The sequence below is a fragment of the Aethalodelphis obliquidens genome, unplaced genomic scaffold (genome assembly GCF_003676395.1).
Source record: "Aethalodelphis obliquidens isolate GAN/ISIS:26980383/991018 unplaced genomic scaffold, ASM367639v1 scaffold71, whole genome shotgun sequence".
Classification (NCBI taxonomy): domain Eukaryota; kingdom Metazoa; phylum Chordata; class Mammalia; order Artiodactyla; family Delphinidae; genus Aethalodelphis; species Aethalodelphis obliquidens.
Window position 1 is genome coordinate 868,033 of NW_020838015.1, and position 15,748 is coordinate 883,780.

The 15,748-nt window shown below is 39.9% G+C and overlaps 2 protein-coding genes across 3 annotated transcripts in view; one reads left to right on the top strand and one right to left on the bottom strand.

The window, feature by feature from the left end:
• The window catches only part of RPGR (retinitis pigmentosa GTPase regulator), a 267,450-nt gene that overhangs the window by 130,439 nt on the left and 121,263 nt on the right, over positions 1 to 15,748 (bottom strand). The gene's annotated exons all lie outside the window — the stretch shown is intronic.
• OTC (ornithine transcarbamylase) overlaps positions 1 to 15,748 on the top strand; it is a 57,541-nt gene that overhangs the window by 40,392 nt on the left and 1,401 nt on the right. Inside the window, exons 5-9 of the mRNA XM_027091335.1 lie at positions 733 to 886; positions 2,707 to 2,829; positions 8,319 to 8,372; positions 8,453 to 8,602; positions 10,246 to 10,383. Of these exons, the coding sequence (XP_026947136.1) occupies positions 733 to 886; positions 2,707 to 2,829; positions 8,319 to 8,372; positions 8,453 to 8,602; positions 10,246 to 10,383 (619 nt within the window). The remainder of the gene's footprint in view (positions 1 to 732; positions 887 to 2,706; positions 2,830 to 8,318; positions 8,373 to 8,452; positions 8,603 to 10,245; positions 10,384 to 15,748) is intronic.

A 15,748-nucleotide genomic window follows, 5' to 3' on the forward strand; every position in this document is an offset into this window, starting at 1 on the left:
GCAGCTGGGGGCTGTCAGCTAATAGCACTCCTCCCAGAAGGTTCTCTCTTGCAAAACAACCTTTGTATGCACGTCTTCGGCTGCCACACTGCTACCTACAATTTTATAGTGAAAGTGTATATTTGTGAGATGATGTCCCCCTCACAAAATGCCGCAATCCAGTTCATTAATTTTTCTCTGTATATCTTGTTTTTGGTCTTGTCTCTCTTTTTTTTTTGCGGTACGCGGGCCCCTCACCGTTGTGGCCTCTCCCGTTGCGGAGCACAGGCTCCGGACGCGCAGGCTCAGCGGCCGTGGCTCACGGGCCCAGCCGCCCCGCGGCATGTGGGATCCTCCCGGACCGGGGCACGAACCCGTGTCCCCTGCATCGGCAGGCGGACTCTCAACCACTGTGCCACCAGGGAAGCCCCTGGTCTTGTCTCTTTTAACTTTACCAACTGCCATATATCAATTATAATTCATTATCACAACTGCTAGGCTCACAATTGGTTTCTTATCTCCGTAAAAAATAGTAAAATCAGCGGTCATTGGCTAAGACATCAGTGCAACAACATCTGGCTTCTGGAATGATTACATGTTTATTATTAGCTTTTAAATCCGTCATGTTGATAGGTAGTTGTAACAGTAAAAATTCTAATGTATTAGCATTTCTTATTACTGTCTAAGACCCTATATTTAGAAGGAATTATTAAGCATAATCAACTTAGATGATTTTTTCTTGGTCTGTCACAGTGTGTTGTCTAGCATGACAGATGCAGTGTTGGCACGAGTGTATAAACAATCAGATCTGGACATCCTGGCTAAAGAAGCATCCATCCCAATCGTCAATGGGCTGTCAGATTTGTACCATCCTATCCAGATCCTGGCTGATTACCTCACTCTCCAGGTTGGCTTATTTCTTTGCCTCACACAAGAGCAGAATCAATAATTCCTAACCAGCTCTAAACGGAAGCATTTAAATTGTGGTATTGGTGTTTTGTTTTCAAATAATATCTTGGCAAAGAATTATGGCATATGTGTACAACTAGATATCCAAGGAAGACAGGGCATTGCTAAAAACAGATTATAGATACTTCTGTTCTCAAACCTTTGCTTTTTTGGTGCCATATTTAACACAGTGGATGAACAGGGAATGCTGGAGCACAGAAAATAGAAGAATCGTTATGTAATCCATATATATCAGGCTCTGTGACTTGGCAGTGAAGACTGGTGGAGTGTGCTTTGAACATTCAAAATGGTCAATTACTAAATGACTTTCTGAGGAGGAGGCCATTTTCTATCATTTTAATAAATTGCTTAAGAGTGGAGTTAAGAGCTTGCAGAATTTATAGAATTGAGGCTCAAATTTAGCCATGTTCCTTCAAATTGAAAACTTGAATAACTTTGAAAGATTCATCCCATTGGGTTTGCCGCAGCCAATCTACAGAGTCTTGCCACTGGGAATCCTAACAACCATGGTTTCTGCGTCTATGGACTATTCTGGGGAGACAGGGCAAACTGGATAGGTAGGTCAATCTTCCTCCTCATTTGAATAAGCTACACACCTGTACATGTCAGGTTAAACTCAAAATGAAACTCTTTGGTGATGAAGGTAAGATTAATGCAGAGAGGATGACACAACGATGTTAGATACCAAGTGGCTGTTTGTATTTGTGGCTTTACATATATGTCAGATAATTAATGCTTCCCCTTGGGGCTTTATCATTACTAGATTATACATTCATCAGGTATAGTGAAATGTTCTACTCATCATATTGTCCCCTGCAGGACCTGGTGCAATGCCTTCATAAAGGAAATTCTCAAAGTAGGAGCCGAATGAATACATAGCAGCTTATTAAGGGCGTGGAATCTAAATCAGATGAACCTGGATTTACATCCAAGCTTAGCCACCCAGTAGTTCTGTGATCTTCAAATTAGTTAGCCTTTCTGTTTTTAAAATCTTATCTTTATAAATATATAAACGTATAAGATATACGAAACCTACAGACACTTCAAGGAAAGTAAAACAAATATCCATGTGCCCATTATACAGTTTTGCCAAATCTTACTTTAGAATTTTTTGTTGTTTTTAAATAAAATGTTACAGGTAAGAGTTGAAGTCCATTTCCTCGAACTCCGCAAAGAAATTTTTATCCTGGTGTTTGTATTTATAATTTCCAAGCATGTTTTTATACTTTAACTGTACATGTCAATATCTATAAACAACCAAATGTATTAATGGTTTTTAAACTTTATATAAATGGGAACTTACTCAACTACCACGCTACACTGTTCTAGGTACATTGTATTTCCCCTTTCTTATACCAACAAGTGTAAGATTCATAAGGGCAGTGATTTTTGTCTCCTTTGTTCATTGTTATATCTCCAGGGCCAAGGACAGTGTCTGGACATTGATGGTTCTCAATTTGTTGAACGAAAGAATAAATACAACAAAGATTCAGATTTGAAATATATGAAAATGAGTCTCCATATGAGCTCATATGATGTCTTGCTTAAGATATTAGGACATATTGCTATTTTTTTGTGATTGTACCTTCATGTTATTGAATTGCTCTGTATAATGCAAAAAAAAATTAGTAGCTTATTCTTTCCAAGAAACCATTTAAAATTGAGATGTAGATTGTTTCCTTTATTGTAACCCTAATAACTGTTTCACATGAGTGGATTTCCTCCCAGATGTAATCTCCTCCATCCCTTGCCTTTCAGGAACACTACGGCTCTCTGAAAGGCCTTACCCTCAGCTGGATTGGGGATGGGAATAACATCTTGCACTCCATCATGATGAGTGCAGCGAAATTCGGGATGCACCTTCAGGTGGCTACTCCAAAGGTAGGGAAACTTTCTGCCTTGAAACTAACCCCCTTTGAAATCATTCCCAGATGCAATTACCTAGTGAAAGACAAACCTCTCTTCCATTCAAGGAGAGGACAGGTGAGGCCACAAAGTTTAGGTTATGTTACTAGCCCTACTATTATAGCTACCCGGCCTCTTGAGTTTCCAATTTCCCATCTCTACAAAAAGAGATAGTCTTGCCTGATGCCTTTCACCCTGTAAGTCTGTGTTAAAAGCATGTCTGAATTATCCCTTTGAGTACCCTGAAACCAGCCATTATGATGACTGGCATTCTTGTGCATTGCTACCACAAAGGCTGAAGAAAGTAATGAAATCCAGACAGCGTAGAAATCCCAAAAGGCATGGGGAAGATGCTGTCATTTTTTGAGTACTACGATTTGGTTAAAAAAAAAAAAAAATTCACTCTAATGTGAAGGACACAGCAATGGCATGTACACCAGCTTAGTGTTTCAAAACTCAAATCCAGGGGCCCTTCAGCCTTTTAAATCTGAGTCCTGGCTGTGAAGCTACCCCCACTTACTTCCTAACCTGCTATTAATCTCTCACCGGATGTATGGGAAGCGTGACTTCTTTTATAGGTCCAAAGTAACCCTTTATGATACACGAGAAACTGGTAATAATTGTTGTCTGTGAGAAGTGAAACTGGGAGATTCAAGGATAGAGGTAGGAGGGAGACTTTATTTCCACAGCATATCCTTTTACGTGGTTTGAATTTCTTAACGTGTAAATGTTCTACCTACATATTAAGTCCGTAAATAAATACACCAAAATAAAAAAGTGCAGCTCCCCCTAGGAGAAGCCCTATGTTAAGATACTCCCAGCCTCGAGTTTGGGATTAACAGATGCAAACTATTATATACAGGATGGATAAACAACAAGGTCCTACTGTATAGCACAGGGAACTATATTCAATATCCTGTGATAAACTATAAGGTAAAAGAATATGAAAAAGAATGTATCTATATATGTATAACTGAGTCACTTTGCTGTACAGCTGAAATTAACACAACATTGTAAATCAACTATACTTCAATAAAACTTAAAAAAAAAGATACTCCCAGCCTCATACAAAATAAGTAGGCCTTTTAGAGGATAAAAACTAATTCTACAAGAGACTCATACACAAATCAGTCCTGAAGGATCTCCACCGAACCTTTTACATACCCCCTCTCTACTGAATTCTTTTCACCATTATGTTTCTCATTAGTTACAATTTCCTATCAGGAGTCTTTTGAGGGGAAAGCTCTCCTAAATAGAAGCCATTTCAGAAATGAAGTAAAAGACAGAACTGATCTTCTCATTAAGGGATGATGATTCACAAAATTGTCCACCAGTGTTTCTGACCGAACATGTGTTTGCTGTTATCTCAGTAGTCACTGCTGTGGTTCACTCTGATAAGCGAAGACATTCAGAGGTGAATATGTGAGGCCTAAAAATTCCTCCTTGCTTCTGCTTCTTGAGTTTAAGAGGGACCCAGGGCTTTCTGGGGACATGGGACTATCAGTGCTAAAACTGGGAGGGTCCCAGGCAAGCTAGGGTTATTTGGTCACCCAAGCGCCATGTCAGGCACTGTCCCACAGAAGGGGGCTTCAGCCTGATCCAACAAGTGAGCTCTGGAGTGTAGGTTATACCCCAGAATTGTCCCAACCCAAGGCAAGGAAGATGGGCTGTTATCCTTGGAATCCAGTCATTGGCCAAGGGCAGCGTGGGAGGTAGGGTGGTGAATCCCCTGGCACGTTTGGCAGGAAAAGCAGTCGGTGGCCAGTGGGCCATCTTCTGAAGAAGAGCTGTGACTGTAAGGTGTTAAAAGCACACTGAAATGGGGAGAGGGGGCAAAAGATGGAAAACGGGGTCCTCTGAGGGCATCTGGGTAGAGCACTAGCATTGCTGCATCCTGCCAAAACCAAATAAAACAAATAAGACAAAACAAAACGCTTTTCTCTAGTGTTCTTGCTGAACCGGTTTGAGTCAATGCACCTGCTGCCTTAGTTTCCCAGGACTGCCATAACAAATTCCTACTGGGTGGCTTAAAACAACAGAAATGTATTATCCCACAGCTCTGGAGACTAGAAGTCCAAAGTCAAGGTGCTGGCAAGGCCACAGCCCCTCCAAAGCCTCTAGGGGATGATCCGTCCTTGTCTCTTCCTACTGCTGGTCGCCCCAGGCATTCCTTGGCTTGTGGCGGCATCACTCCAATCTCTGCCTCCATCTTCTTCCCTTTATGTCTGTGTTTCTTGTCCAAATGTTCCTCTTCTTATGAGGATAGCAGTCATATTAAATTTAGGCCAACACTAATCCAGTATGACCTCCTTTTAACTAATTACATCTGCAAAAACCCTACTTCTAAAAAAGGTCACATTCTGAGGTTCTGGTGGGGAAGGAATTTTTGGAGGACACTGTTCTACCTAATACACTTGCCACAGAAGAAATGTCAAGGCATAGGCAGCAGCATATATTGGAAGCCACCCTATTATAGTAAACTTTGGGGATGCAGAGAGCTAACCCTTACAACAGATAGATAATCCTTTCATTCAGCATGAACTGGAATAAAGGGTCGGATCTGACGTGTGAATAAGGTAGTTCTTCTTCATTTTATGGGGAGAGTTAGCACACTCTCACTACAAATCTAGCTTGAAGAAGGGCTTTATATTAATGCAAACTCTTACTGCATTTGGGTTTTACAGATAAAACATACGTTGACAATAGTTGTTCCCTGCTATAAGGTGTTTTTGGAAAGGTTTTATTCTGTTGGAGAAATACATGATTTAAACATTTTATTGCATGTCAAAGATGTTTTATTAACATCAAAGGAAAAAATCCCAATATTACAGAGTAATTTCAGTATTGTTCTTATGCAGAAACTCATTTAAATGATAAAAAGTACTAAAACCTGGTTAAATTTTGGTGGGAGTAACAGTTTTAAAAAGTCTTCTGGAAAGTCTGAAGTGTAGAAGTTTTTCCATCAATTTATAAGTAGACCTATTTCCTTTAAAGATAAAGCTAGGAGACTTAGTGTAAACTTAAGAAGCACTGAAAAGTTTCCAAGGCCATAGTTAATCTATTTCTCCATTCTGCAACCAATAACTTACATATTCAAGAAAACGTAATTTTGTCCTTGATTGTAAAATTGTTCCATAAACTATTGATGGTAATGATTTTAACATTGTTCTAAGTGAATATTTAGACTGAACTGGGTCTGTTAATCACCTTCTTCGTCTGGTTTTAAGATTTATGTAAAAGCCAATGAGTGATTTAGTATTGAAAGCTGAGCTGTGAGTAAAGAATTCCTCTTTGTATTCTCAGTCATGGCCCAGCGCATGCAAGGTTGGGTGATTTTCTAATTTCCAAACCTCTCTGTTGGTTCTCTAAGTGCTTATTGATTCCTTCTCTAAGAATGATTATACTTAGGGAGTATAAAACCTGCTTTCCAAAGGCAGAGCTAAATTTTCAGGGCAGGAGGTACACGGGGTAATAGCCAAGCCTCTGCATTTATGTTTACCAGTATGAATGGTCACAACATTAGTTACTAAATTAGCAAGCCTTACTAAATTAATTACCTTCCCCAAATTTCAGGAAACAAAGCTCCAGAATTTATGGCTATTTGAGGATGATACAGCTGCTAAAATGTCTGCAGGTATCATCGTCATCTGATAGTTTCTTTCCTCAAGAATTTTTTAATGAGAGAAGGAACTATTATAGATAATTTTGTGCAAATAAACACAATTTCAAATGACTAAATCTGAACATGCCTGTTGTGGGTCGAGTTTCCTGGGAAGCAGATTCTGAGCGTTTGGCATGCAGGACGTGCAGGATGTTTATGACACCGTGCCCTTGAGAAGGGAGGCGAAGGAAGCAGGAGTGCAGAGGGAGAAACCGAACTGCGATGCAGGCCCAAGAGCAAACTCAGCCGACCTTATGGAGAATTCTAGATCTGAGATGGCCATTTAGGGCTGTCCCGAGTTGGGAGGATGGAGTCAGGTTTTTATGTCCTCCTGTCAATCAGTCACTGGATGCAGGTGGCCTTGGAAGGGTACGTGACCCTGGGTGAGTCGGCTTCTGTGCAGCTGAGGCAGTGCCCGAAGAGGGCTGACAGCTGAAAGCCATCTTCTGGCGCACATGCAGCAGCTGGGACAGTAAGTCTTTTATTCATGAAGGGGGATCTGGGTGACACATCACAGCATCCATCGCAATGTCCTACTGAGAATTTATAAAACCGAGTCAAAAATAAATTCTAAGAATTCAGAAAAACAAGAAGGATGGAGGATGATGAGAATAATTATGGTGTTTGGACTGACAAGCCTTCCACATGGAGGGTCCAGAGGTGAGGCAGGCCTAGAGTTTTGATAAAGGAGGAGCTGACATGTTCCAGTGAAGACGCCCGGAAGGGGACAAAGGGGGAGGTGTGCAAGGGTGAAAGGCTGTGATGGCAGAAAAGGGCAAGACGTGTACAAGGATGACAATGAGATTGGCTTTCCTGCAGCAAGATGTTGAGCAAAATTAAAAGAGACAGAAGCAGGAGATGTCGGCGGGGAGCCTTGATACTCTTAATCGGCTTCGACTTAAGAAACAAGTAGTAAACATTGAAGGCTTCGGAGAAAACAATTCTTTCTGCTGCGTATAGAGCAGATTGGAGGGTGAGGATGGAGGCAGAGGGGTTACCTGTGGGGTCTGGAATAGCTTGGGGGACTTTAGCTGTTCCCACAGTGTCGCCCCCCACCTAGGGTTCAGACCAGCCTGAGCAAGTGAGGTACCCAGGGTGCAAAATTTGTGTTTGCACGCCTGACAGTGAGCGCTTGCCTCACCCAAGTCCCGACCCTGCCCTCACCAAACCAACCCAAACGAATATATTTCAACAAAAACTGTATACTTGCTGTGCAAAGGCCTTTCAAAGCAAGCTCCCTGCACACAGAATCCTGGCCGGTGAGCGCACAGAGTAAGATGTGTGCATGTGGGCTCTGAGTATTTGCTCACGTGGTGAGGGGAAGGTTTCTCTGAGGAGGAAACATTTGAGCTGCGACCTGAAAGCATTATCCACATGGCGTGGGTGGGAAAAAGCATTTCAGACAAAAATAGCATTTAAAAAAAAACAGCTTGTGGAGAGACTCTGCAACAAAAATGCATTAAGTTGTAGAATTATGTATATAATCCTCTTAAACTATTAGAGGACAAGAAGAGGTGCTACCGAGAGCTGGAAAGCACCACACCCCATTTGTCTTTATGACGAAAGAGGTCAAAGATAATAAAAGACAAATGGGGCAATTGATTACCTTTTTAAATTAAGGTTTGAAATTCTAGATGTCAACATCATATTCTACTGAACATGGTTGAGCTACAACTTAGAGCTCTACAACTTAGAGCAAAAACAGGAAGGAGAGCAGGGATATTGGTGAAAGGAAAATAATGCATGTATAAGAAGGCATTTATAAGAAAACTATCTAAATCACAGTTCATTCTTCCCCCTGCAGGGTTATGAGCCTGATCCCAGCATAACCAAGTTGGCAGAGCAGTATACCAAGGAGGTATGCTCCTTATATGTAAAGGTGTAACTGTCTTTCCCTGTCCTGTGAAGTTCTTTAACCGGCTTGCTCGTGTATGCCAGAATGGTACCAAGCTGTCACTGATGAACGATCCATTGGAAGCGGCTCGTGGAGGCAATGTATTAATTACAGACACTTGGATAAGTATGGGGCAAGAAGAGGAGAAGAAAAAGCGGCTCCAGGCTTTCCAGGGTTACCAGGTTACAATGAAGGTACAAACTGATGCCTCTCTTAAGGTTCATTAATTCCATTCATAAAGGCCAGAATCATCTAATCACTCATTCACTTTGGGGAGAACAGACTGTCCCTTCATTCCCTATAAAGGACTCACTGACTGTATCCCCCAGTGATTTCTCTCCTCCTGAAGATTAGCTCTGTCCTTTGGAAAGACACTTTTGTCTGGGATGAAGGAATTGAAACCCAGGCAGAAGAGAGAAGCAAGCTTTTCCCTCTCACAATGGTGGAGGCATCAGAATTCTTTGCCCTTTGTGTCTCTTTGCAGACCTTTTCTGTGTATTTACATAGTCCTACAAACACACACACACACACACACACACACACACACACACACACCTCCACCCCTAATGATTTATCATAAATGGTAGATTAGACATATAATTGTGACTTATTTTTTCCACCTAACAAATCTTAGATTTTCTTGTCCATTCATTCAGATACTTTTCATTCTTTTTAATGGCTGCATAGAATTCCAAAGTATGAGTGGAACATATTTTACCTAAAATGTTTCCTGTTGAAAAATTAGGCTATTTCCAATTACAAACAATGCTGCAATGAAGATCATTTTATATATATATTTCTTTGTGCAGGTATTACTAGAGAATAGAATCCTCCTTCTAGGGAGAAGAATTTCTGCGTGAAGTGGTATATACTTTTGAAAATATGAGAAATGCTGCTAAACTGCCCATCCAAAAAGGATTGACAATTTATAATCCCTCCACACTCTCTCTGTTCTTAGTTGCAATTTACATTTTTGACTTTTAAAAATCTGTATCTCATGCTTTTTAAAATTTGTATTTCTCTGATTACTAATGAAGTTAAACATCTTTTCATGTTTATTGGCCATTTCCATATCTTTTTCTATAAACTATAATATTCTTTCATATTATATCATATTATCCTTTGCCTATTTTCTATTGTTTTTTAACAAAACCAAAAAAAATTTAGTACAAAGGCAGTAATTTTGAGGTAATAATTTATGAGGGAATGTAGTTTTGAATCTGTAAGTGAACGATGAAAATGGATGGGAAAATGTAATTTTCAGGAATTAACTGTTAGAGAAAATTAAAATTACTAGGACATTTGCATGAAGAATGAACCACCTAGTGCATAGTGCCCATAATCCTGTTTAATGCACTCCTATCTCAGAGCTCTTTTTCAAAATTGTTTTAACTAGTAATGAAGTATGCTTCAAGTGCTAAAGACCATAATTTTGAGATAAGCTAAAAATATAACACTATCACGTAAACGCAACCTTTAAAATACATTGGGGTGTAACTGGTGACTTTTGCTATCAGCCACATATTACCCTAGTAGAGTTCCTTACTCAAGTGTCCATCAACTCACTAGACAGAGTACCAGAAAACTGAGTTAGTGGTTTAATTTGGAGTGGTGATCTCCCAAATCAAAAAAAATGACTAGAAAGGTCCATAAGTTGAAAGTACCATATACATTTCTGATGGGTGCCTTGAGCTTAAACCCTCACTGTGCCCCTTTCTCTCTCTCTTTGCATTGACCTTTGACCCCGGGTCAGAGTCAGAGACTCTGACTGAAGAAGACAAATGTGATAGCCACATATAAGAGTCAAAACACAGTCTTAACCTCATCTCTTCTTTAGATGGCTAAAGTTGCTGCTTCAGACTGGACATTTTTACACTGCTTGCCCAGAAAGCCAGAAGAAGTGGACGATGAAGTGTTTTATTCTCCACGATCACTTGTATTCCCAGAGGCCGAAAACAGAAAGTGGACAATCATGGTAAGCAAGACATGGTGACTGGAGGAGAGGAATTCTCTGTGTGGCCTCCTACTTGGTCATTCATGCCTTTTGGTAAATAATAAGCAGCTGGGATTACCCACATACATTACTTGCTCAGGTGGCATCTACTTTTTTTCCAGAAAGTTCATAATAGATTATTATTGCTTAAAGCATTTATAGTATATTTTCAATGGAGTAAAACTGAGCCCCATCGAAATATATCTATTTTAGTCAAAATTCTTACTGTTCTTGAGTGTGAACACCAGCCACCATTGCCTGCCAACCATGATAAGTTGTAGAATTCTTATACAGTAATTTAAAAATCCCCTTGTTAATGTTTATAGAAGCCCCTAATTCAGTGCCTGGCACAAAGTGGGCATTCAAAGAAATCTTATTTCCTTTCTCCTCCCTTTCTTTCTTTCATTCCTTGCCTAGATAATTGTTTTGGTTCTCTATTGGCTTTAGCCCCACAGACACGTTTGTTTTTAGGCATAGCACATTTCCAAAATTGCAGCAAGACTAATCTTAAAAATTATTGGTCCCTTTAACAAAATGCCACTAGTTTCATCTTCATCACCACTATTCTAGGAAATATTAACCTCACATCTCTGCTTTACAATATCCCAAACACCATTGTCTTTTCTGGAAAACGGAATACTCCAGTGCCCTAATTTAGTACCACCATCTTTTAGCGATTTAACTGATCTCAATTACTATACCAGCCAGGGTCTTACTGGCAAACAATAGAGTCCCCTTCAGGTAGAGAAATAAAAAGGAATTTGCTAAAAGATATTAGGCACCTCCCAGAATCTCTGGGGAAAGAGGGTGCAGCGAATCCTTCTTGTATACCACATATTCAGAAACAACACAGGCAGGAAAATTGCCCAGCAACACTGTGGTTGTTTTGTAACCAAAACACCACTGACACAGGCACCCATAGCCTGGTACCTAATGCCCTGGAAACTAAATGCCAGGTAGTCCATTATAGTTTCCCCCACCTGCATATGAACCAGAAGATCCAATCTCCCAGAGGTGGCTTCCACTGCATGTTGTTCACTTATGGCTGCAAGATGCAGCTGAGTGGCATGCCTGCACTCCAGCTACAAGGGAGTCTCGGAAATGTAGTTTATAGCTTTCAGTATACGGAGTAGATAAAAACAAGCTGGAAAGGACTATCTGCTAATTATTTATGTAAGCTATAAATGGATATAGATAGGGTTATCGTGAGCATTAAATAATGCATGTAAAACATTTAGTATGTTATCTAATGCACTGTAAATGTTGTTATTATAATTATCATCACCATCATCATCTTCATTGTTGATCTAATGCAGTGACCAGCAGAGATTTGAGCTCTACTATAGGTGACTGGAAGCCAATCATGACTCCCTTTGCAATGAAAAGTTGTGTATCAGGCCTAAATTTGTCATATCTAACAAGAGGGATGATTTTGTTTGTTTGTTTGTTTGACTGCTCCTTCCAGCTTGCCACCTCAGGACACTAACTTTGGCCAAAATGGCAATTGTCATGTCATTTAGACCAGTGCCTCTGAAGCTTTAATGTCTATTTGAATCATGTTAAAGTGCAGATTTGGATTTGGTCTGAGATGGGGCCCAAGATTCAGCATTTCTAACAAGCAACCAGGTAATGCAGATGCTGCTGTCCTGTGGACCACATTTTGAGGAGCAAAGATCCAGATGACGAAAAAAGAAATGTGAGCTCTCCAACCCATATACCTCAAGAAGAAACATAGGCCTCAGGCTCTGTTCTTTATCAGAGGATGACTGAAGTTACAAAGATACATTTTTTTCAACCCAAATCTGTTAAAATAGGTCCTTTGTTGAAATTCAGAGGGGGAAACTAAAAGTAAGCTTTCTAAAATATCATTTATGAAGAGTCTCTTCACATCTGAATTTTTAAAGAGCTTATTATGCACATCTTTCAATTGAATTTACTTAAAAAATTAAGTACTTAATGCATTCACATAATTGAAATGTTTGGAGTGTATATATTATACATACACACAGTGAAATGTTATGCCCACCCATTTTCCACCATCTAGGTCCTACCACCATCTCTCCATCTCCCATCTTCCTTTCCCTAATGGGAAAATATATTTTAAAGAAAACAAGAGGCATAGTCATATTAAAATGAAAGTAGAGAATCTAAAATAGAAAGAATACTCGACTGGGAGTGAGGAGACTTGAATTCTATAACTGTCTTTGATGTTACAACTGTCAGCTGTGTCATATTGCATAAGTGTTACCTCTCTGGGTCCCAGTTTCCTCACATATAAAATAATCAGATCAAGCCATATAGATGGCAAGTGATTTTAATTCTTAGGTCCTCAATCTCATTAACAGGCTACTTAGAGTCCTATGTTCAGAAGGTTCTAAGCCTGCCTGTGGTCTTGGAAGGAAAGAGTGGCATAACTGACTAGTGAGACCTGACGTGGATTCTGGAAGGGGGTTGGTGACACACATGCTGTCCTCTTTATGTCTCTGAGCCAGATGATTTGGCAGTCCCATTGAATTAAGTTCATTTCAGCAATCATATACTGAACATCTACTGTGTGCCAGGCCCTCTGGCAGGCACTGGAGATAAAAAAGTGAACACTGTGCAGTCCCCACATAGCCTGTACAATTCATAGAAGCATGGCATTTTCGAGGGATGAGACCTTAGAGATTGTCTAGTCTAAATTCCTATTTCATAGGCAAAGAAATTATTCTTAGACAGCTTATTTAGAATGGCATTTAGGCTCAGCATTGCTGTGATAGAGTCTTCTGGGATGTTCTAAAGGCACAATACTTGTTTTCCTTTAGAATTTCCCTATCCAATACAGTAGCCACGAGGCGCATGTGGGTATTTAATTTTTTTTTTTTTTTGGCTGTGCCGTGCAGCATGTGTGATCTTGGTTCCCTGACCAGGGATCAAACCGGTGCCCCCTGCAGTGGAAGCGTGGAGTCTTAACCACTGCACCGCCAGGGTAGTCCCTAAGTTTAGACTTAAGCTAATTAAAAGATAATAAAATATAAGATTCAATTCCTCAGACATACTAACCACATTTTAAGTGCTCAAAAGCCACATATGGCTGGTGGCTACACTATTTGTATTGGACAGCACAGACATAGAACATTTCCATCATGGCAGAAAGTCCTATTGGATAGCACTACTCTCTAGAGAATGATTTCCACATACACAATTTCATTTACAATCAGGATAGAAGAAGGAAGGAAAGATACAATCTATCCTCAAGTTCTGAGGTGCCCATAATGACTAATGTAATAACTAAATAAGGTGAAGGGCTTGTTCTAAAAGCATATAATATTTTTAAAGCAAAAGTATACTCTTTCAGCACTCACAGTAGCTTTTTAAGGCCTTCCTGCTGGGCGATTTCCAGCAGTGCTGTTCAGAACACTCCAGTAATCACATCATTCTCTCCATAGGGCACAGGCCTTTTGATCCCTTTGTTTAAAACACACACACACACACACACACACACACACACACACACACGGACATGCATGCTCTCCTTCCCACAAAGTTACCTTTTGTATTTTTCAATAATTACTAAGGCTGTAGGACTCATGAAGAGTCAGGTGGGTTTCTTCCTCTGCCTACAAATTTTACTGTGCAGCTGAAGTAACCTAAAGGGATCCTGCAAAAAATCTGCCACTTCAAAGCACTGCTATCGTGATGACCCTTAGATACACAACACTATTGCGAACGTAGTTCATAGTATTTTATCGTCTCTTCTCTCCAAGTTAGGGGTGCCAGATAAAATACAGGATACCCAGCTAAACTGGAGCTTCAAATAAACAATAAATAATTGTTTAGTATAGACGTGTCCCATGCAATATTTGGAACATATTTATAGTTTAAGAAAAATTATTGTTTATCTGAAATGCCTATTTATTTATGTATGTATATATGTACGTATGTGTCTAACTAAATCTGGCAACTCCATTCCTAACTGACTTTCTAAGATTTAATATTTGAAAATAAATTTGACATATGCAGTGACCATTAAAAACAAAACCAAATCTGAGATGTGATCCCAGGAACCCATAAAAAAGCTTAAAATATTTTCCTGGAACATGTTATTATCCCAGTGTTTGACCTTTCTATTTTCTCCTTGCCATTCAGATCTCAACTTAAATGTCATTCTTTAACAAGATCTTCCCTGGCCACCCTCTCTTAAATGGTTCCCCAGCCTCCTTTATCCTGTTTTTTATTTTCTAATGACATTTATCACTCCTTGATATTTTCTTTTTTGTTTCTTGCCTGTCCCCTCCCTATAATGAAAACTCCTTCATAAGAGCATTGATCTTGTCTGTAATGTCCTTCATTACACCTAGAAGGGTACCTGACAAATACCCTACATATGTGCTCAATACATTTTTGTAGCCTGAAGGCAATACAGAGTACTGGTTGGTTCTAGAACACAGGCTTTGGAAATCAGGTTAATATTCTGGCTCTCTGTGTGATCTTGGGAAAGTACCATAACTCCTCTAAGCCCAGTTTATTCATATGAAAACGGTGGTCAAGGTCCAGGACAGGCAAGTCCAGATCCACCCCTTACTACCACCACTCAGGAAAATACCTATGCTTCAGTTTCCTCATCTGTATTTTATATCTCTTCCTACCTCACATAGTAGGAATGGATCATAATAGTACGATGCACATAAAGCAGTCAGCACAGGGCCCAGCACATGGTAACTCTTCAATAAATATTTTCAATGGGCACATCTGAAAGACAAGACCTGCTCTTGCTTGGTCAAAAAGCAAGAGCAAGTACCTGAAAGGCAGTAAAACTACCTCTTAAGAGTAGAGTCAGAGAAACCTGGGTCCAAACCCAATTCTGTACTCTGTGTTGTTTCCAGGATCGAGTTTCTCATCTATAAGCGATAATAACACAAGCTGCCTTAGAAGGTTGTTGCGTTACATGAGATAAGGCACAGACAGTTCTCTCTGCCTCACTGTAGCACCTAGCACAGTGCCTGGCAAATACTTCTTAACCGACTAACACATGATAAGGCACTTCGTCTGGTACATAGCAAGCACTCAATCAACATTTGTCATCACTGTTTCTGATCGTATTACTATTGGCATTCTTGTGGAAGTTGGGAAGAGTAAAGGTGAAAATTCCCATTTGTAGCTGCCAGCCTAATGGGAAGCTGTACTCTTGGTTATAAACACTCTTTCATGAGGACCCAGATTCGGAAAGACATTATTCATTAACCTAAATGATTTACCTTAACTACTCTACATCTGATTTATTCTAACCTTCTCTAGGTTACAAGTAGCCAAACCACAGTGTAAACACAAGGATGGGAGGGATTCTATTTCTCTAAAACCAGCCAAT